The 23,166-nt window shown below is 39.2% G+C and overlaps 1 protein-coding gene across 2 annotated transcripts in view; it reads right to left on the reverse strand.

Annotated features, from left to right (window-relative positions):
• The window catches only part of usp6nl (USP6 N-terminal like), a 118,090-nt gene that overhangs the window by 79,220 nt on the left and 15,704 nt on the right, over nt 1–23,166 (reverse strand). Inside the window, exons 1-2 of one of the 2 annotated variants that reach the window (XM_051947913.1) lie at nt 21,318–21,336; nt 19,834–19,940 (exon numbers count right to left, since the gene is read on the reverse strand). In XM_051947913.1, coding sequence (XP_051803873.1) covers nt 19,834–19,837 — 4 coding nt within the window. In that variant the 5' untranslated portion in view covers nt 19,838–19,940; nt 21,318–21,336. Of the gene's footprint in view, nt 1–19,833; nt 19,941–21,317; nt 21,337–23,166 lie in introns of those variants that run through there. The other variant, XM_022193756.2, reaches the window with a different exon arrangement.

A 23,166-nucleotide genomic window follows, 5' to 3' on the forward strand; every position in this document is an offset into this window, starting at 1 on the left:
TTTTCCAGTGGCCCACAACTTTTACAAAAAATGGGGGAAAAATGATGGTATACATATCCTACTATTTACATTTTTACAACTTCTACAAACTAGTCTTTTATTTCTACAACTCTGTATAGCTGTGGGCTGCTCAGTGGAGTAGTGGTTAGCACTTTCGCCTTGCAGCAAGAAGATCCCTGGTTCGAATCCCGGGGTGGGCCTGGGATCTTTCTGCATGGAGTTTGCATGTTCTCCCTGAGCATGCGTGGGTTTTCTCCGGGTACTCCGGCTTCCTCCCACAGTCCAAAAATATGCTGAGGTTAATTGAGTACTCTAAATTGCCCGTAGGTGTGAATGTGAGTGTGAGTGTTCGTCTGTGTATGTAGCCCTGTGACAGACTGGCGACCTGTCCAGGGTGTCCCCTGCCTTTGCCCGAGTCAGCTGGGATGGGCTCCGGCTCCCCCCGCGACCCTAGTGAGGATAAAGCGGTGTATAGAGGATGGATGTATAGCTGTCATGAACGGGGGTTGTTGAACCCAGACATTTTCTAAACAAATATTTATTTCACTCAAAACAAAGAAAAGCCAAAGCACTGGGGAAATTAACCCAGGCAACCAAAGTCTATTCAGAAATTTACTGATTTAATCAAGACCAAATGGAACTCAAAACTAACTAAATAATAACAACCAAACTGGCCACTACTTGGGCAAAAACCTAACCTAAAATAAAACACCGTGACTGACAAATCAAGAGTCCAACAGGGGGAGTGGGGCCGGCAGGCCGGTGCAGAAGCCAGTAGATTGAGGCGACGCACTCTGGGGCTGCCGACGTGAAGCAGGGAACACGGGGCGGCTGTGGGAGCCGAGGCAGGGGTGGAAGGGAGAGCCCCAGAAACAGGCTGGAGGACAGGACGGAGGTGGCGGGGGCAATCCGGAGCCGTGACAGACCAGAGCAGAGTGTGACTGGTATGGAGCCGGCAGAGACAGTGATCCTACGGGGAGTGACGGGGTGAGCCAGGCTTTAATTACTGCTGATTAATGATTAGACACAGCTGCGCTTCTTCAGCAGTCCTGTCTGATCGGCCCGGGCTGTCAGCTGGTCCGAGACACAGCACAGAGAGCTCTAGAAAGATGTTTCACCATGCTGGATGTATCTTTCAACAACTTGCTCCTCTGTTTACTGTTTTTTGCTTCTCCACTGCATGAAGAGACACATATTTTTTTGTTGTTGTTTTTGTCAAAATCTGGGTCCAGCAAATTATTTTTTTGTTTGCAATTTTTTTTAAACAAACGTATAACAACTTTAGAAAGATGTTTCACCACACAGAATGCATCTTCCATCCAGTTGCTGTTTCTAAACCATGATGCCACAAAAAAATTCTGCAGTCCTCAGTGCAACCATGAAGCCAAATGTGACTCAGTTGCAACCAGCTGTGATGTGACAGAAATTCAGAGGCTTTTCTGGTGAACGGCAGCTTTGTTGCAGTCCTTAAATGTGTGGTTCAGTCCAAAAAATCAAGTAAATCTAAGCTTAAACTTTCAACATTGCATCAAAATCTATTTATTTTGATTGTTGCATTTAAAAATTCACCAGAAATAATCCTTTTGCTCCAAAAGAATGTCTAAAAAACAAAACAAAAATAATTCTGGAGTCCTTGGCGAAACTGTGAAGCTGCCAGTGACTCAGTTGCCACCAACAGTCATGTGACAAAAATTCAGGCAATCTTGGCGCATGGTTTGATGTGCCGTTGAAAGCCAATGGTAGGTTTTGAAATTCAAAGGGTTAATGAACACCAACTGTCTGCAAACCAGTTGATCTGCATTGATGACATATTTATTAAAACATACAATCAAATTAAATCCAAACTTGTCTTTTTCAACCACAATATTTCAGATAAAGCTCCTTCATAGTCAGCATTATGTAAATATATACAATAACTGAATGTAATCAAACTAAGTGCATCACAGCGGATCTGAGCTTTGCCGCCTGGAACATATTTCACTGACAGTTTGGCCGACTGTTGTGTGTTTCATCCGCTCTGGATCACAACGGTTTAGTTTAATTTGCTGCATTTTTGCATGTGGTTTGTTCGGCTTCGCGTTGCCCCATAAAATGCAAACCGAGGTTTGTAAACAACACACATGATTCATAAGTGGCATTCTGTAGAGACTGCCGAGCCAAATGGAGTTCCGTTCCATCATGTTTCAGTACTTTTTTTAACCACTTTCACTTTATTCTGACCTAATATTGTCCTTCTTCCTGTTCTGTCGGATCAAGAAGCAGCTCTGTATCTAAAACCGTGTTCCTATGACACCTTTCTGGACTTATTCTCTGAGCTTTTCTTTATCCGAATCCAGGGTGTAAGGATAGAAACTGTGGTTTGCAGTACAGATTGTGAAGCCTAGAGAGAGATTTGGGAGGTTAAATAGATTTTACTTGAGGTATCTCAGTAACCCGGTGCCTTAAAGCAACTGAACCGTGTCCAGTTCAAGCATACTCAGAGACATTTGTTGCATTTCAATGCCAAAACTGGAATTTTCCTTCAACCTATACATCAGGATGGTGTGCCTCCCCGGTGTAAGTGAGTGTCATCCAATGTCAACATTTGTCTTAAAACATCCGTAAAACTTTGACTTCCAATTAAGCGTGCAAAGAAGAATATAAAACCACATTTATCTCACTTGAGGTCAAGTTAAGTCAATTTTATTTGAATATCCTAAATCTGCAGATTTGTCTCAGAGGCATTTTTAACAATTTTACACCATATATCCGTCTTTATCCTCAGACCCTTGACTGGGAGATCGAAAAATGTGAGAAAACTCCAGATGAGCGGAAGGATCCCTCTGGACGTAAAGATATGCAATACGTGCCATAAATACAGATTCAGAGAGACGAAGCAGCAGCAGACGGACATAAAAGTCGAAAAAATCTATAGCAGATTAGCTGTAGCGCTTGGTTGAGTCTCTTACTGTTTAGAAAGATGGAAGACGACACATTTGTGTTTAACGCTGTAGCATTGTGGGGGTTTAACCAGCAAGGGGCACCATGACAAAGACCTCTGTGACAATTAACGGTTTCCAGCTAGAAACTGCATGTAAAGATCCTATAGGCTGCTTTTACAGCTGGTATAATGTGCATAAAGAACAATGTCCATTGTGTATCTGTTGAACTAATGATTATAACTCGTGATGAATAATTGATAACGCTGCCGACTAACGGTTAAGAAAATTGTTGAAAATTTGTGTCCCGAAACACATCATTTACATATATAAGTAAGCACAGTTCGAATGTAGGAAGCACATACAGGACTGCAGAGTGCGACCAAAAATCCATCTAATTTGGCTAAATATTTCATCGATTGCACTGGCTTGCATGATATTTAATACGTCTCCCTTGATAGATATAATAATTAGATTTTAATTGCAATAAATCTGACATTTAAACGCCTCATTTACTAAACTTTTTTACTACATACGACAACAAAAAATAACAAAACCCAAAATACAATCCACATAAAATGAAAGAAAACATAAAAACAAAACTTGTCCATAGGAGTCCAGGGATAGTTGGATCTGTTGGGTTTTCATGTTTATTTTTGTAGAGTCAAGACTTAAGCTCTACATTGGTCAGATAAATCTACATAATTAATAATGCTGTAGGGTTTAGCCATAATATTTATATTAGTTAGGCTTAGTTATGTAATTTATAATGCTACAAGGTCTTAGCTATAACATTATATAAGTTAGATTATAGGCCATAATTATCAATATTGTAGGGCCTCAGCCTTATTTTGTAATATAGTCACGTAAGATAGTATTTTATATCACTGCTGGGGTTTTTTAATCCCTTATATGTAAATTACTCAGGTAAAATCATACTATATAGAACACTGTAGGGTCTTAACCCATATATTTAGACTTGATAGGTGGCTTTGTTTGTGATAATCATGATCGTTTTTAATGGAAGGTGCTTTTACGCAGTAGCTGTTGTCTGAAAGGTGCCATACAAAGAGCATGTATTTGACTAAATTGTTTTATCTTGCTATATTTCATGTTAGAATTTGTTTTCAATATTTGTCTAATATGTCCTTTCTCGAAAGGCGCCATACAAACAAAATTCTTATCATTATTTCATTCTTTGCAAACCAATTTATGGCCATGCATCTGCATTAACTGAGAGGAGACTAGAAGCCTCTTTGAGCACAGCTGACAAGTACAGTCTACTAATGCAAGTAAGCCGTTTGGGAACATTGGACAAGATTACTTATTGTATTTATTGCAAAGAGTGACGAGAAACAGAGTTTTTGTTGTCAGGGCATCAAAGTTCTGAATTAAAATGTTAATAAAGCAAACTATTTTAGAGAAACTCGTGCTGAACTTCAACAGGTTTAGCATTTCAGTGACAGGCAGCAGCAGTTAAGAGTCAGAAATGAAAATAAAATTTACAACTGAATATATTATAGCCAAGAAGAGCTACTTATTTACTACCTTCAAGCTCCTCAACACTGATCAACACATTTCTTTAAAACCATTTACATAATGTGTATGGGAACTGGCTAAAAGGGTAGCTTTAAAATGTATTATTTGCTGCCAAACAACGCAATGAAAGATGCTGGTTGAGGTTAAATAAAAGAGCTTGGTGCAACCGATGTAAAAAGTAAGCCTGGGTTTGAGGTATTTCTAAGTTCTGAATGGCAAAATGTTAAACACTCCAAACACAGCCTCAACCCGAAGCTAGTACGCCAGAAAACCAATAAATCAGCATAACTCCATATTCAGAGCCGGGTTTCCCTCAGAGCTTCACCTCTCCCAGGCCTGCATGACCCGAACATCATGTTTAAAGCAGAGATTGAAGGTTCAGTCACCTCTATAAGCGATGACGTGTGTGTTGTTGATGTAAACAACCCACACACACAAATGAACAGTGAGGAAAGCAGCAGAGCAAGCAGAGGTTTGATGTGGACAGTCGAAGATCTACGACCTGCCGCCTGCGTCACCGGCGTGGGAGTCTACAGATATTACCCACAATGCCACGCTCTCGCCTTCCCGCTGTCTCACACACAAACACATGAGCGTTCATACATCACACAGTCAATCAGGTGTATCCCGCCTGACATCAGTCGATAGGCCGAGCGTCGTTTATCACCAGGTGACGGGCAGAGAGATGTTTGTCAGCGTTGTGGTTTCTCTCCAAGCGCCGGTTTACTAGAACAAGACTGGGAGGTTTAAAATGTGGTTCCTCAAGGCCTGATAAAATATTCTGACACTCGATTTCAAGAAACTCCCGTTACATCATGTTTATCTTTATATAATTTCACTTCTCAGAGTCGTGTGTTTCTTTCCTGTCTGTTTAAAGCACATGACTGTTTCTGTTATTTGCATGTACATGATGGTGGAAATATTCTTCCCATTACAGGTGCTTCTGTCAGCTTGGCTCGGCCTACGACCCAAATATTTAGTCTAATTACAGTCTATGTGTGTCACATATGTAAAGCATTAGTGACATAACAGATTTTGGATTTCCAGTAAAGAATGCACACCTTATCTGAGGGGTTTTAACATTTAAGGACAATACAACCTACTGGGAAGCATTACAAGTCGACATTTCTGAGCAGATTTGTGTTGTGAAAGACATCTGACAATAACTACAATAATGGTGGGGAGCTTTTACAAATAAGCTACTGTTATAGAAGATTAGAACCCTTAAGTCACTGTTAAAGCACTCCAAAGTCCTGCAATACTATAATGCAATACTATAAGGTTTTATAGTATAATACTGTTTTGCTTTTTGTGGTTGCTTTGTGTCACATTTTTGGTAATTGTATGTATTTTTGAAATTGTTTTGTGCAATACTTTGTTCATTTTATGTCTTTTGTGGTTGTTTTGCAAAACATCTCGGTCATTTTACATGTTATTGTGGTATGCTTTGATTGTTATTTGCATTTTTGGGGATGATTTACACCCACGGTTTTGGACTTTTACATCTTGGTGTGTTTTTGTCACATTTCTTTCTTTTTTGCTCTTTGTGGTGGTTTTGTGGCAGATTTTGGTTGTTTATGTCTTTGTGGGTGTTTTCTGTTAATTTTTGTGGTTGATCTGTGCAATGTTATGGTAATTTTTTGGTCTTTGTATTTTTGTTGTTTTGTGCCTTTTTTAAAGAGTGAAGTGAAATCTGGTTGAATTCCCACTATGTCTCCAAGAAGCAGAAACTTATAATAAAAGCTACAAGTTCAAACAAACACTGTAGAGGTTTCTTCTTTGCTCAAGATCCCGTCTGTTCAGAGACCTGCGATGTCCACATATTAAGCATAGATGAAGCAAACTTTGGGAAAATTGCAGCACCGCTCGCCTCACCATGGCAACAAACTGCAGCAAGGCCACGGAAACCTTATGGCAAGGGAACATAATTTCTGTTTCTGTGAAGGAGAAGTGCCAAAGAGACTGAAAGGGACATTTGTGTGGGCTGGCATTAAAGTTTCCTGCTGCAATTATGCTTAAAATAGACATAATTCATCCCAAAAGTGACTCTGTCTTCTTCAGATGTTTGCGAGTCAGCGCAAAGCAGCTTTAGTTCTTCATAAATCTTTGTTCCATCTGGAAAAAGTTAGTTTTTGTGGGTGTAATAAGTCACCAGTTTAAATCAGTGAAAGAGGCTGAATAGTGAAGATACAACTGCGGCAGAATTTCATTGAAGTCGTGCTGAGGTCTGCACCCTATAAGCCTCAAATGAAAGTAAATTCTCTTTATTTTATGGCTTGATAATGATATTTTGCTGTGCTGTGTTGCTCTCTGCTTCCTTTATCTATAGCTGTCAGTCCAGTGAGGTTTAGAAAGTCCCACAGAATGTGGTTTGCAGATATTTTGTCATGAACATAGTGAGTAAAGTGCAAATATGGGCCAGACCATCCATGTAAAAATCCCAGGCCTCACCTTGAAATGCACAGAATTGCTGGAAAACCTGATAAAAGTGTGACAGTATGGAAAATTTGCCCAGCAGCGGTGAAACAACCCGGTGGAAGTGCTAATTTTGCAACTCTGAGATGGTTTACAGAGTAGAGAAGGTCACACCTTTTCCAGCAGCAGCACCAGTCAAAAAAGGTATAAAACTACTCTTTGACATTCTACTTATCGAGAGAAATCCACCCAACGAATCCAAAATCCACAACCGGAACCCTGCAAATGCAAACTCTGCACGACAGTATGAGTCTGACGTGGAGTTTTTTACTTCTTTGCTCGGGCAAAATTCATGCTGAAGTAGCATTTTGAGGTGAAAGAACATTTTAAACCAATGAAATATTAGTTAAGAAGAACAGTATAAGTATGGGAATCTACATACTTTACTAACCCTTCTAAACTTATTTTGATTCCGTTTTCTAGGTACTTTAAGGGTTTGTCTTAAGGCCTCACAAGGACAAAGGAAAGGCTTTCTGGAGGAAAGTTCTGTGGTCAGATGGAACAAAAACTGAGCAATTTGCCCACAATGACCAAAAGTATATTTGGTCAAGAGAAGGGGAGACCTTTAATTTCAAGAACACCATACAGTGAAGCACGGTGGTGGCAGCATCATGCTCTGGGGCTGTTATGGTGAAATGCAATAATGGAGAAGGAGGACTACCTAAACATTTGTAATCAGTCAGAAGGTTGATCTTGGACACAGTTTGGTCTTTCAACAAGACAATGACCCCAAACAGTGGTTTGAAAAAAAAGGAATCAGACTAGAATGAAAGTTTTAGACCAGTCTCCAAAAAATGTTCTGACATAAACCCCATCAAGAACCTGTGGAATGTGATGAAAAGACAAGTTTGTATCAGAAAGACAACAAATTTAGTTGAACAGCACCAATTCTGTCAAGAGAAGTGGTCAAAGACACAACCAGAAGCTTGTAAACGGCTACCAAAAGTACCTAGTGAACGTTTAATGAAACATTAGCATTGCCGTATGTATATTTTTGACTCAATGATGTGATATTTTTGCCTTAAGGCCTCACATGGACAAAGACAACAACTGAGCTGTTTGGCCACAGTGAGCAAGAGTAGGGGAGGGCTTTAATTCCAAAAACACCAAACCTACAGTCAAGCATGGTGGTGGCAGTATCATGCTCTGGAGCTGTTTTGGTTCAATGGTATAATGAAGGAGGAGGATTATCTCCACATTCTCACCCAAACAGAGCCTATAAAGAGGGCAACCCATAGAAGGAACTCAATATCCTTTCAAAACTGAGATAATTGTGCATATTTTCAGACAATTTTAAGACATTACTACCATTGCATTAGGTTGTGTTCCTCAAAAGCATCATCAACAGTTCAGGTTTTACAAGACATTTTAGAAAATGTGTAGAGAGATGAGGAAGTTATTGGTAAGGTCTGGAAGTTACAGATAATACCCTCATAAGACTGTGGAGGAAGTAGTTTCTGATGCCATAAATCCAACTATATCACAAATATCAGACTCCAGAGGGTCACATTTTTCAAATAAGGTACAATCTTAACCGGACACATGTTCCAGTAAAGTCCAGGTTGTGTTCAGGTATGTGGTTTCTCTCCTGTGTGTCGCAGCAACGTTATATTACTTATTAAATCTCTGAAGCATGTTCACGCTGATGCCCCGAGGACAGTCTGTGGATCCATTTCCTCCCGCTGCCCTGTTTACTGGGAGATGTAATCATATTCCAGCAAGGCTTCCTTCCTGTAACCCTCCACCAACCCCAGCCTCCTCCCCCTCCAACACACAACAACGCAAAGACACGCACACTAAAGCAACAACACACAACATCCGAGCATCTTTCAGCACAGCAGGAAAGGACAGAAACTGCAGCGAAGGAGGGAGGGAGAGATGGTGGAAGAGCAGCATTCCTGCAAACAACTGGCATCACATCACACATTTAACACACAACCAATAGTCGGAAAGAACACGCACCGGAGAGGTTGGAAATAAAACACAACGTTGGTGGAAAACTGACTGAACGCAGGAGGAAAGTGGAAGAAACTGATGCTGCTTCCATTGGGTAAATCATAACCTGCTACCTGTTTGTGCAAAAGAAGTTTCTTTTATAGTGTGCACTGCAGAAAAACAAAAACAAAACAAAACTGCAGAACCTGCAGGAAAGCGTTGAAACTCAACATTTCTGAGCAGATTTGTGTTGTGAAAAGATGTCTGACAATGACTTCTATTCAGTAATGACAGGCAGCTTTTACTAATAAGCTACTGTTATAGAAGATACGAACCTTTAAATATCTGTTAAACACTATAAAAGACCTGCAGATAAACTGTGAAAATCTGGCGGTGTGGGTGTTAAAAAACACTGTAGTACTATAATGTTCAAAAAGCACAAAAAAGAATGAAAATAACAGCAAATATCCTGAAAACAAAGATATTTTATCCTGATTTACACATAACAAAACAAAGTGATTTCAATGCAACACATGATAAAAGAACAAATTCCTTTATTTTTTACAGCTAACATGTAAATAACACTTTTTTCTTACTCTTGTACACTATGTTGTGCTACACGTAAAACACATCATTGTATGTTTTCATTTGCTGCACATTTTTGCTTGTTTATCTGTATTTATGGTGGTGGGAACTGTACTTTCTCTTCTGTAACAACCACATTTCCCCTCTGGGATTAATAAAGTATTTCTATTTAATTCCGTTTTTCAGTGTCAGTTTCCAGTTTTAAACATGCACGGCTGAATTACACTTCATAGATCTGCACATAACAGAAGAAACAACAGTGTAGGGTTACATTTGGGGCATTTTAAAGCAATAAGGGGTTATTTTCATGTTTAAAAATCTTCTAAATACGTAATTTTGATGCACGGAGATGAGGTTTTAGGAGTTAAACTGAGGACCAGAGAGGAGACTTAGGAAAATGGAGAGCTGAAACACTAGAAAACAGTGAATGTCCTCTGAAATGAGCTAAAAATAAGAAGTCCTTCAACGTCAGATGTGCTCGAGCTGCTGTCATCTGAAGCTGGGTCAAGAAGAAGAACAGGAAGCAGCTTTCTGATGAGAGCTAATCAATCCTTATGTGATGCTTTGTAGCCTTCCTCTTCTGCCAGCTGCTGCTTTGGCTTAAACCTCAGAACAATCTGGCGGAGGAAAGTGAGCATCACAACAAGTGGCATTTAGGGAGCAAACATCACAAACCTGCAGCGGAAATACAGAACTAGCGTGGGTTAATGTCAGCATTCTGCAGCTTTAATGAAAACAGCATGTCATCTCTTATAAAATCTGCTCTAATCTTAATCCCTAATCTCCGCTCAGGTTCAGATTGACAGCAGTGGCAGGAAGGAAGGAAGGAATGAAGGAAGCCCTGCAGGCCAACAAACCTGCCCAACCTGCGAGGCGACAGTAAAACAACCTCAGGTGCTTTCCCAACAGGCAAATACCGATCTGAGCGTTAATTACCCCTGAGTCAGAGTAACCGAGGATATCTGGAGTGAAGCAACAGCAGACGTGCCATCATCATCATCGCTTTAAAGCTTCAGAACAAACTTTGAGTCCCCTCAGAAGTAAAAAACAGTGTTGAAATATCCAAGACGCAACCCAGAAAAACGACAACAACTGCTTCATTATGCTAACGCTAACCACAGTGCCATTACTGTACGAACTTTGTTGTGATTCTCAGGCACCTAAATGGATTCTAACCTGAAATATGGACAATAAAAAGCAGAATCCACCATCACAACAACATTTCTTTAATCATAGATGAAGATAAACTCAGCAGGAGCACCACCTCTACTTAAAAGATCTAATCTTGGTGATTACAAAGACAAGTCCGACGCGTTGTTTCTTGTTTTTCTTTCACGGCAGCCGACGATAGCCACATCTTCCACCGTTTAACAGGAACAAGAGAATAGAATAAAATGATGATATCGATGTGTTTTTATGTGAGTTCTTATATGTCACAGACTTATGATACGAGACGACAGGGATTTTGTGACTGGTTTAAGTGTGAAAATGGGTGAAAAATGTCGTAATAACATGAGTTTCTGGAAGTTTAATGTGTTTTGAAGCGTAACTTAAAGCTGCTGTCCGGAGTTTGAATCGCAGCGTCTCCCAAAACACTGGTGGTCCCTCCCTCCCTCTGATTTCGCGCCTTTATTTGTGCACGCGCGCAGTACATGAGAGAAGTGCCCGGAGTGCTGCAGCATCTCGCCTGTTTTGCTGTTTTCCCCTCTTCTGCATTTAGTACTTTTAGTAAATAATAAAGGAATTACGTTAGAATGCTGTATTGAGTCTAACTTGTCCTAATACCAAAATAACATGAATCTGCTAGGACGAACGAGTAAAGTTTCAATATGTGATTACACTCGTGTATCCCTCTCGATGACGTTGTTTATCAAACTTAGTGCATTTACGCGTGTATATGTGTTAGATTGTTTATTTATTTCTATCTAGAGTTCAGAATTGCATGACTCCTCTGACGAAGAGTATGTCCCAGACGCCCCAACATCTTCCTCCAGAGGTCGGGCATCTAAACGAAGCCGTCAGCCGGGCTATGGAGGCCGTGGTCGGGGAGCGACGCGAGCACCCCGAGCCAAAAAACGTCCTGCAGTCTCTTGGCCTGACAAGCCGTGGGATTGGTAACTTTTCTGGAAGTTGCTGATCCCTGATGCTCTCTCCTCCACAAGCAAAACAAATGTGCGCGCGGTTGCGTAGTGCGTAGCTCGCCCACCTCTGCATGGGTTTGCTTGCTGTGCGCGTAACCGTTGATTGACAGCATGACAAAGCTGAAGCTCGAACTTAATTGGTCGGCAGCAACCGGCGCTTTTTGGAATAACATGGGGGTCTATGAGAGGAAGGCGGAGCTCAGGAATAAATTTTCATATGGCGTTATACTAACTTTATATTATAGTATCGAACTAGACTAACACATTTAAGCTTTGTTAAAAAATGATACATAAATTGAAAACAAACGGAAACTCCGGACAGCAGCTTTAAAGTCCTGCACCTCCATGGAAACAGAACAACCATGAACAGAAGTAGAGATAAATGTCTTCTGGGCACAGCAATAATGCTACAAATCATTAAAAAATATATCAATTATTATTTATTTTACAAAAATTACAAGTTTAATTTCTTTCTGTACTTTTGAGAACAATTTTCCTCACGTAACCGTTAGTCATAGCTGAGTCAATCAAAGCTTCACGGTTGCATTTTTAACAGATTTTTGTTAGTGCTGATGGTTTATATTTGGTGTATTTTTAAGTGAGACATGTGGAATAATGAGATTTTGATCAAATATACTTTTAGTTGAGCTGAGGAGAACCGATTATATTTTAAATTTACAAAAGCTGGTGCATGAGGCTTGTTTGTGGTGAGTTTTTAAATGAGAAAAAATAAACAATAACGTCATTTTGATTTAATATCATTATTTAAGTTTAGTTTAATTCAGTTAATGCAATGCTGCATGTCAGATGAGCAGTTCAACAGACAATCCTTTATGTTTTGACGTTTTTTCTTCTAATAAATAGTGTAATTTTGGCAATTGTGGGGATTAGATGATTAAAACATGAAACAGCAGTGGAAATAAGATGAATGATGTGCTTTTAAATAGTGGTCCTTGTGGGAGATAATGGTTTTCCTGCACTGTGGTGCTTGAATTAAGTTTAAAATCAACTCGAAGGAGCTTTAATTGCAGAAATAGTGTTCAAATATGCGCTTCATGGTGACTTGTCTCACTTGCAGACAAGAAAAATGGTTTTAAAGACGATTTGGTGAAAATGGGTTTTGTGTGGATCTCCTGCACCAACGTCAAACATCTGGAAAAACACAGTGAGATTTGCACAGAAACTGCAGAAGTTTACGTTGAAAACAGCCCAAACTGTGATTATTACTGCTGTTAATCACAACATTCTGCTCCTATTCTTGTCTGTGGCATAAACACCAGCAGCCTGAGCTAAAAACTCCTTTGTAGAAGCTGAGATTATTGTGTTTTATTTGAATTGGACTCACACATCTTCCCCCTCATCCACTGGGTGGTACCAGAACCAGCGGGCCTCTATCAAAGCAGGGCTATTTTCATTCTGAACGTCTGCTAGCAGATATTTGGAGCCTCTCGGACGGAGGATGACAAGATCTGCTGTTAGCGCCGTTTCTGACAACATGAATAAACATCACAGCAGCGGCTTACAGGCAATTTTCACAGAGGAAAACACATTAACAGGAACACAACTTTCACAAAGAGTAACACAAGTTCAAAAACAGGCCGAGACAATGAACAACGTCCACGTCAAAAATCTGCATTTCTGCAAACAGTAATTCATGTTTTTACAACATTTGAATGTAGATTTACTTGCCTTGTTGTAATTATTCAACAAAGAAAGTTGTTTTACCCTTTTTTCACATATTTTACAAAAAAACCTGTGGGAAAAAAAAAACAGCAAATTGTTCTAAAAAACCCTCTAGTTTTTGGTTAAATAACTGTTTAGTAATGCAGCTGTCTTTAGCTTAAAATAATGCCTGAGGCGACTAAAAGACGGAAAGTCTGATCATCTGTTGAGCAGCTTCCAGGTGTGTAAACGTGCTGACTGTTAGTAGATATTATGGGATGTCTCTTATTTCTGTGGTGAGTCCAGCAGATGGAGGCCAGATGAGACTTTGAGAAGAAGATAATTATCCTCCTGCACCACACCCACACCCAGCAGGATGACATCATCAGTCTTCCTGTGACAGTGTGTGTGTGTGTGTGTGTGTGTGTGCAGGTGAAGGCCAGGTGAACAGATTGGAGTCCAGACCTGCACACTCATGCTGCCTTCAGGTGTAAGAAATAAGAACTCGCTTCACTTCTGAGTATTTCAGGAACAATATCATAATATATCTTTCTTTCTATGTATGGATCTATATATATATATATATATATATATATATATATATGTGTGTGTGTGTGTGTGTCTGTCTGTCTGTCTGTCTGTCTGTCTCATCTCAGCAGTGTGAATATAAAAGAAATTAGACTCCCCGAGTTACACTTTTGCACTGTTTTAGCATTAATTTGTTTTGTTAAACTACAGATGATATTTTACTATTTCATGGTGACAAAATAGTTAAATTTGGACAAACTATTGCAGTTCAGTGCTGTCCACATATGACTGCTTCCATAATAATGAAACTACAATATGATATATTACAGTTTAACAAGCAGATAGCCTATTTCTGTGCATAATGACAACTTTCATTACTTAATTAGTAATAAAATCACAACTTTTACTTATTAAGTGCATCAGTTTTCAACCTTTTTCTGTACTGTACCAAAATAATCCAGCTGCTGTGAATCAAACTGAGCCTGAGTGCAAAGTAAAAGTATAAATAGGAGCATTTAAGCCAGGTCAGTTTCATTCTTTCCCTCCATTTACTTCCACGGATGAAACTGCAGCTGCTGACTCCGACTTCCTGCTTCTCCTCCTTTAACTAACTGTTCTGTTTATACGGCGGCAATAAAAACCTTTACAGAGTCTCTCTTCCTCAGTTGTCTTCGCTCTGTTCTTCTTCACTGTTATCTCTTGCTTTATTTGCGACAGCAGCGATTTCTGCTGCAGACGGACATGCAGCGTGTTATTACAGATACCTATAATGACTCACTGCTATTTTAAAACAGCTTCTTCTTTAGTTGTCTTATTTGTTGAGCGTGTTTTGACCAGACACAGACATCGAATAACCCTGGAATTTATAAAAGTATACATATCATACACATATAAATAGAATTACAGCACCTGACTGGTGATTTCTGCTCATATTTTCATCTTTTTAGGCTTATTTTCATCCATATTTTCATCCTCTGACTTCTAATTCAAAGTGGGATTTTCTTGCTGAGTTGATCCACCAAAGTAATGAACACAAAAAGCTGCTAATTTCACCCAGCTTGGAGCTAAATTGAATAAAAAGCCGCTGTGCCAGGAGCGAGTGCAAATTAGGGCTTTAGAAAATCCATCAATAAAATAAATAAATCAGTAAAAGCACTGAAAGAGCAGCGATTTAGACTTATTCAGGCTAAGAGCAGGTCAATACCATGGAGGAGAAACTGGGTTTTAACTGTCGCTGCATAAAACACACCAATGCTATTGAATAATTTTGCTCCTGTCACATTTCTACTCACTCTAGGGTCAGTTTTCATTCCAATATAAAGTCCTGAATCTCCATGGAAATAATGTAAACATGGAGAAGGAGAAAGAACTCAGAAATGTTTTAAAAAAAGAAGTCACAAATCACACCAAAAAAATGGAATCAAATGGGGGGGGGGGTAAATGGGAAAATGGAAAAAAAAATGGAAAAAGATTTGGAAATGAGAAAAATGGGGGGAACAGAAGAAACCGAGGGGGGGGGGGGGCAGAAATCCGACAACAATGGGAAAAATGGGACAAAAATTGAAAAAATAAATGGGAAAAAAAATGGGGAAAATGGGGAATGATGGGGGAAAATGAGTAAAATGGAAAAAAATGGGGGAAAAATGGGGAAGAAATTAGAACTCTGAAGGTTAACGGGACATATAATTTCCTTGTTTCACTGTATTTTTACTGTAGTATTTTTGTGCATTTGCTACTTTACGGTGCATTTTTCACTTTGATTTACCGGATATTTCTGCTTATTTATTTGTTTTTAATCGCCATTTTATTCTTTCTGCTTGCTAATGAATTGCCCCTTGGTGATCAAGGAAGCATTTCTATTCTGTTCTATTCTATGTCCTCTGTTCAGTTGGACTTTTACACTAATCTAAACCTCCTACTACTAATACTATTACCCCTCTGCACCTTAAAACTCCTTCCAGGACCCCTGAGGGTCCTTGAACCTCGTTTTGAGATTCACTACCTGTAGTGAAACTACATTAAAATAGATCAGAGTGAAGATGAACCAGCTATTTGTCTCTGTCTGTCGCCTTTTTCCTCTTTTTTCTACCAAACTCAGACCATCCAGAGTGACTCATCCATCCTCGTTAGGATCCTCGTTAGGGGAAAGTGACCCCGCCCTGCACCAGACCGCCGAGAGGGGGGTGTAATTACGGTAATTAGCTGAGGATATCAACATCATCAAGCGTTTCCAGGCGAGAGTCTGAGTCTATCAAAGGTTGAGATAAATAATGGAGCACATGAAAGCTTTTCTCCCAGAGCGCTGCTGCTAACGGAGCACATTCAGGTCACATTAAGACAATAAGAACCACAACTAGTTGCTTCATCTGGTGCTTTTCAGTCACTGAGCTTGTTTATTTCAAATTACAGCTGGTGCAGACATAATATAATGAGATGTTGAAGCTTGTAGCAATGCTTGCTGCTTTTCGTTTCAAATTGGTTGACATTAAGTTGATGATACCTGATTCTATTTGACTTTTCGGAGTCTTTTGTTGTGAGTTTTTTGCTGAATGCTCTACAAACATTTTTCCTTCAAGGGTTGACTAATTTGACTGTCAGTGAAATGGAAATTCAAAATTAGACTGGCTGACTAGGCTAACACAAAGAAGACACAGTCAAAACTGAGCAAAACTGAAGCTTAGATGTTGAAACACTGAAAAAAAACAAGTATTTGGATGTTAACTGTAATCATATCATGTAGTAATCAAAACATATTTTAAATGCTGCTGATTATGGCTATGCATGTTTCTAAATATGAGCGAAAAAATGATAAATAATTTTCCACAGATTTTCATTGTTAAATTACAGGTAATATCAGGTAAAATCGCAGAAATATTTTTTATTTAAGTAAATTATAGAAAAAAAAAATGCTCATAACTGTAATTAATGTTTACATCAAAAATCTGTATTTCAGTAAATGGTAATTTCTTCTTTTGCACAGCAGGACTGTAAAATCACACATTTTTTTTCTGTTTGCAGTTAATTTCATTGTTTTTGTATATTTTGAACACTACAGTGTTCCACTTTTTTGATATCTGCCAGATTTTTTGCAGCATATAGACAGCCTTACTTTAATTTTCTACATTTAAATACAGTCAGATCGTGCTGGACACCATGGCCACACACCATTAACTATCTAACATCTTAACAGTAACAGTTAAACTGCATAGCATATTCTTAAAATATAAATAATTTATTAATCTCACTAGTATTTCTGCTTCCTAATAGCAATGTTTCATCACTTATTCATATAGTCACATATGTTCTTCTTGCCTGCCAACGTTACTTATTGTATTTTTAACATCAAAATGTACTGATTTGTTGGATGAAAGCACCACAATCTTTGGGTCACACATTCAAACAACAACCACATGAAGCTCCATGCGCCGGAGGGCTTCTCCTGCCGTTTCATGACCCATCTCGTCAATCACGCCTTCCGTTACTGTCATCGCTCTCGATCAATCAGATCAACCCGGCAGCCTCCCCGCTGCAAACACACCCGCCGGCGTTGGTGTGCGAAGGAAAAGGCAATAATCGGGTTAAAGCTCTCAGCTCTCCCCCCTTCAGCAGCATGTGCCTAATCCAATCGCCTTCCAGTAAACACCTCACATGTGCTGGGTTTCCCCGGTAGCCCAATCCTGAGCTGTAAAGTGAGTTAAACGAGAGCAAGAGCGTCTGAGAGCGTCCAGCTGTGGCCTGTTGTCGAAGAGGAAGCAGGTTTTCACACGTTTGGTTCACAAATCAATGCAAAATTCAACACGTAAATGTTGTTTTTGACCAGATTTGACTCCTGTAACTCAGTAAAATTTACTAAATCCAGCTGTTGTCATATTCAAGTCATAAACTACTGTGATGGTTCTGATTCAGGTAAAACCAAAATCAATAGGTAGTTTAAACAGCAAAATTGGTGTCCACATTTTACTATTATTAACTATTCAAAAATATTATGCTAATTATACATTAGGTTTAACTCATGTTTGGCTCACAGTTGGGCATAAAATAAAGGGAAATTCAACATATAATGGTTGTTTTTGACCAGATTTGACTCCTGTAATTTAGTAAAATTAACTACATCCAGTTGTTTGTCATCATATTCACGTCAAAACTATTAAGATGGTGTCAGTCCAGGTAAAATCAAAATCAACAGTTAGTTAAAGCAGCAAAACTGGTGTCCACAATGTACTATTATACACTGATATAAACTTATTAATATAATAATATTGCCTCAAAGATCACTGCATTGATGTGAAGTTTTATTATGATGCTAACATCTGTAAGTTAGCAAGAATGTAGCACAACAGGAACACTTCTTTTAAATGTGAGAAATATTTTTGGCTCAAAAATCAGTGAATAATGTTAAGATTGCATCAAATAAATCATGATTAGCATTTAGCATATAATGATGCAGCACTATCTGTGGATATACAGTGTGCTGCTAGCGTTATTAGCTTGTAGCTATGCTCCCGCTTAAGATAAAATGATGGTATTTACATGTCTTCTGCATTTGAAAAACAATTCATATTTAGCTAAAAGTCATGATGGCAATAATACCAGATTGTATTAAAGAAAATACTGATTCTTGACAGTGAACTTCTCAAGACTTGTTCTTAGCATTAGCATTAGCATAGTGTGCATTCAGTCAGTTACAGCACAGCGCATATTTTAATTCCAGAAGAAAAAGAGTGTAATAGAGAAAATGCTGTTTTGGTGCATCCCTTTCCTAAACTGAATGTAATCGTATTGACACAGAGGTCGCAACTTTTAAATATGAACACTTTGCTCACAAAAATGAACAAAAACAGACATTTTCATTGAACTTCCATAATCAATTAAGCAGCTATGATAGGCTGTACCACAAAAACTACAAAAATATTGCGATTGCTCTATATTTTATCAAATATCAGAGATGGTTGAGCAGAAATTGTTCAAAAAGCGTGTTGATTTACGATGGAATAACTCGGCGCTTTGTACTTAGCTGAGTCGTAGCTATAATTTCAAGAGTAATCTATTTTATTTTGCTAAATTCTTTGTCTAAATAATTAATTTCAAGCAACTTGCATTGAAAAACTATAAATTTTGTGTTACATAAGGACAAAACATCGATCATTAAATTAAAAAGTGGTGATGCAACACTGATTTTGCATATATTATAATAATATACCATGATTCTGTGAGTGATGCCCCACACATATATAAAGAGAGCATGCTGCAGTCCGATGACTCACACACAGAGCCGACATGTGGGGCCTTTACTGTGGCATACAGCTAACAGCAGCGCACACACACACACACACAGACATATACAGTAGATGGAGCTGATGGAGTGCACGTCCCGCTATATTAGCCCTCCCATCATGCTTTGTGGCGTGATTGATGAGGGCTGCAGCAGCAGCTTCTCTGTGCCATATATTCCTAGCATCAAAGGGAGGAGGTGCAAAGGATGCGAACAGACCTCAAACACAGTGCAAAATGAAAGATTTCTGCGCAATAATACTCTAAACAGCCTGTTAGCTGAAGGTTTGAACAGCCTTACAAACCTGTAGAGTCAACTAAATCTGTTTTGAGGCTCATGTACAACCACCGCAGCATGGGGCAGCATGGGGCAGAGTGGCCGTCTTGCAACCGGAGGGTCCGCTGGTTCAATCCTTGGCCCGGAGAGCTCATGTCAACGTGTCCCTGAGCAAGACATCTAACCCCTAATTGCTCCTGGTGGGTCGTGGTTAGCGCCTTATATGGCAGCTTCCGCCATCAGTGTGTGAATGTGATGTATCATGTAAAGCAGGTATAGTAAAGCGCTATATAAATGCAGACCATTTACCGCCAGTGAAATGTCCACAAATATGAAGAAATAAAAACAAAACAATGAAGATGCATCCAACTCAAGCCAATCAACTGCAAAACCACCAAAGCCAAGTCCTGTTTTCAGAAGCAATCGCACGAAATTCAGCATTTCCAGCTGAAGTGAAAGAGAGCAGCCAGGTTCAATAAATAAATAAAAATCAGGTACTTACTCATGGTGGGAGTTCAGGGGTGGGGGGCAGGGTGAGGCCCAGGTAGGGCGGGGCTTTGGACAGGTGAGGTTATTCTCCGCTGGGTTATTCCTAGAGGCACTCATGACCTGAAGAGAAAATGAAAGAACAACATTACAACACATCTGAACAGTCAGAAAACACTGAAGTTGAATTTTGCATCAGTGGCAACAGGATTCAAAGCTTTTTTGGAAAATCTGTTCATTTGTTTTGCTGATTTAATGGTCCAAATTGATAAGAATTTTATAAGTAAATAATTCAACTGTGAAGTTGATATATATTATTGTTGCACTGATTTATGCCTTTTATGAAAAAAAGTTAGTGATAAAATGACAAGTTGTCTAAATTCAACGCTGTGGTTCTACTAATTATTCCACATCATCATTTTGGAATGTCAAAACAGCAAAAAAATGGGACCTTGCCCTGCCATACAGTCAAATATGAAATTCTGCTGATGTTAAAAGCCACAAAAGTTGGTGAAATGTTGACCACAGACTGTATTTTTAGGAGGAAAAATTGATACATCCATCTGTACATACACTTACAGGAACTTTCTGGGGCCTCAATACCATGATTGTTTGAAAATTTTGCACTTTTTTCCATTTTTGAGAGCCAATAATTAAATATTTAGATTCTGCTGGAGTCATTCAATCACCGTAATGTGCTAGAAACTAGTCTATCTGTGTCCTCAACCAAATTTCATGGCCGCGGGAGTTTTATTTGTAGAGATATTGAACCCCTAAAATGGCTTCTCTTTCATGGCGACCACTGCAGCCATGACTAGTGGTACTATGGCTCCTTCTATACCTCCTGATTACTACTGCAACTACGTATGTTTCACAGATTTTTTGTTAATCTTTGTGAAGCTTCACAAACATATTTTTAATTGCTCTTTCAGTTCTTCTCCATGTGGAGTCATGATGTAGACATAGATAGAGCACATAGGTCCAAAACGCTACTCCGTTTATAGTTCCACTTTTGCTTTTGATTTGCTGGAAATAATTTTGTCTGTTTTTTTTCTGTAATTTTATGGCTGTGGGAGATTTAATTTGTGGAGATATTGAACCCTTAAAGTGAATTTCAAGGTTTTTTGAAGGATGAAAATGCAAAATTTTCCAGGTCTGAAAAGATATGAAAGGCTCAAAATTCAGCCATAATGTTTTACAGATATTAGTTTTGGATCCCAAATATCAAATTGGTGAACTGTACGAAACTTTAAACTACAAACTGAATAACTTCAAGTTTTAGACAGTCAAGTCAAGTGAGTTTTATTTTATTGCCAACATCGCATATTTGTCCAACGGAAGTTTTACAATCTCTACAGCAAAACTCGTAAATTTCAGACGTTTAAAGGGTACCTGTGGTGGTCAGAAATAATGATATGTATGATATGCTGTATGATAGTAGAAATATAATGTTTCTCAGTCATGAGAGAAATGAATAATTACTGCCCGCGATTCCCGCACCTAATATTCTGGCACAGCGTGGGGGACGACATACTTTCTTCTTCTTGGCCGCTGGAAGTGAGGCAGTGACGTGGACTCGTTGATAGCATGTCTGGATCATGATTGGCTGCCGCCGTCAGCGCCGCCGAGCCTGCGCACTGTCGTCAACAGTTGGCTGTTTAACCCTGGAAGGCCAACCAAAATCACTTGATTGGTTGAAATGAGGTGTCAATCAAAAGGTTAGAGTTCAGCGGCCATTTTGAGAGCAATAGTTCGCTAAAAAAAATTTCTACATAAACTTACATAAAGATATGAAGAGATATACAGAGAGTATGGGACATGCATCGCGACGTGCGCACGCACGAAGACAAGCTATTTGTGGATTATTTACTGATTTCAAGACATGTTTTGGACAAAATATTTTACTGGCTAGTCTTGTCTGGATGCCTAGCTTGGATTATGGCCGTTTCTTGTGGAATATTTTCATCTGTGACCAGCTTTCAAAGGTGAGTTTTGCTGTTTACGTGATTTGTTGTTTGTTGGACAAATGTGTTTATATTACCCGCTGTGGTAATCACATCTGAAAGTGGTTTATACCGGCGGATTCATGAGAATCTAAGCTTTCCATCGGCGTATAGTGTTTCTATCATCGAGTTTGCAGCTTTGGTCGGTTTTGAAAAATGCTTATGCAGATCTCAAAACAGCCCAAATACGGGCCCCTGAACCTTATTAACACAGTGACCACATTTGCACCAAGCAGATGCAGCCATTTTCGCCCTCCCATCTCTCCAGTTCAGTGCAGCATTTTCTGCCTCAGATTCTGACGATTCCTCATCACTTTGAGAACTGTTATCCCCAGATTCGGATTCCGTTGATACTTCTGGCTCAAAAATATATCCACGTTGGCCAAGTTCTTCATTTGTTTCGTCAAAATATTCCATTTTACGAGTGACAATAACACAGCAACGGCGATCTCGCATACACATCCGTAGATCAAGGCTGAAGCCCTTTCAACGTCGCGACGTCACATCCTGTCTCAATATGGTGCCTCCCAGTGAAATCAACAGCGGGGAATGTGAGCAGCGTTATATTTGAAATATACACACGTGGACAAAATTGTTGGTACCCCTCAGTTAAAGAAGGAAAAACCCACAATTCTCACTGAAATCACTTGAAACTCACAAAAGTAACAATAAATAAAAATTTATTGAAAATTAAATAATCAAAAACAGCCATCACTTTTGAATTGTTGATTAACATAATTATTTAAAAAAACAAACTAATGAAATAGGGCTGGACAAAAATGATGGTACCCATAACTTAATATTTTGTTGCACAACCTTTTGAGGCAATCACTGCAATTAAACGATTTCTGTATTTGTCAATGAGCGTTCTGCAGCTGTCAACAGGTATTTTGGCCCACTCCTCATGAGCAAACAGCTCCAGTTGTCTCAGGTTTGATGGGTGTCTTCTCCAAATGGCATGTTTCAGCTCCTTCCACATATGTTCAATGGGATTCAGATCTGGGCTCATAGAAGGCCACTTTAGAATAGTCCAACGCTTTTCTCTCAGCCATTCTTGGGTGTTTTTGGCTGTGTGTTTTGGATCGTTGTCCTGTTGGAAGACCCATGACCTGCGACTGAGACCAAGCTTTCTGACACTAGGCAGCACATTTCTCTCCAGAATGCCTTGATAGTCTTCAGATTTCATCGTACCTTGCACACTTTCAAGACACCCTGTGCCAGATGCAGCAAAGCAGCCCCAAAACATTACTGAGCCTCCTCCATGTTTCACCGTAGGGACAGTGTTCTTTTCTTCGTATGCTTGGTTTTTGAGTCTATGAACATAGAGTTGATGTGCCTTACCAAAA

Source organism: Acanthochromis polyacanthus, chromosome 1 (assembly GCF_021347895.1).
Source record: "Acanthochromis polyacanthus isolate Apoly-LR-REF ecotype Palm Island chromosome 1, KAUST_Apoly_ChrSc, whole genome shotgun sequence".
In the NCBI taxonomy this organism is placed as follows: Eukaryota; Metazoa; Chordata; class Actinopteri; family Pomacentridae; genus Acanthochromis; species Acanthochromis polyacanthus.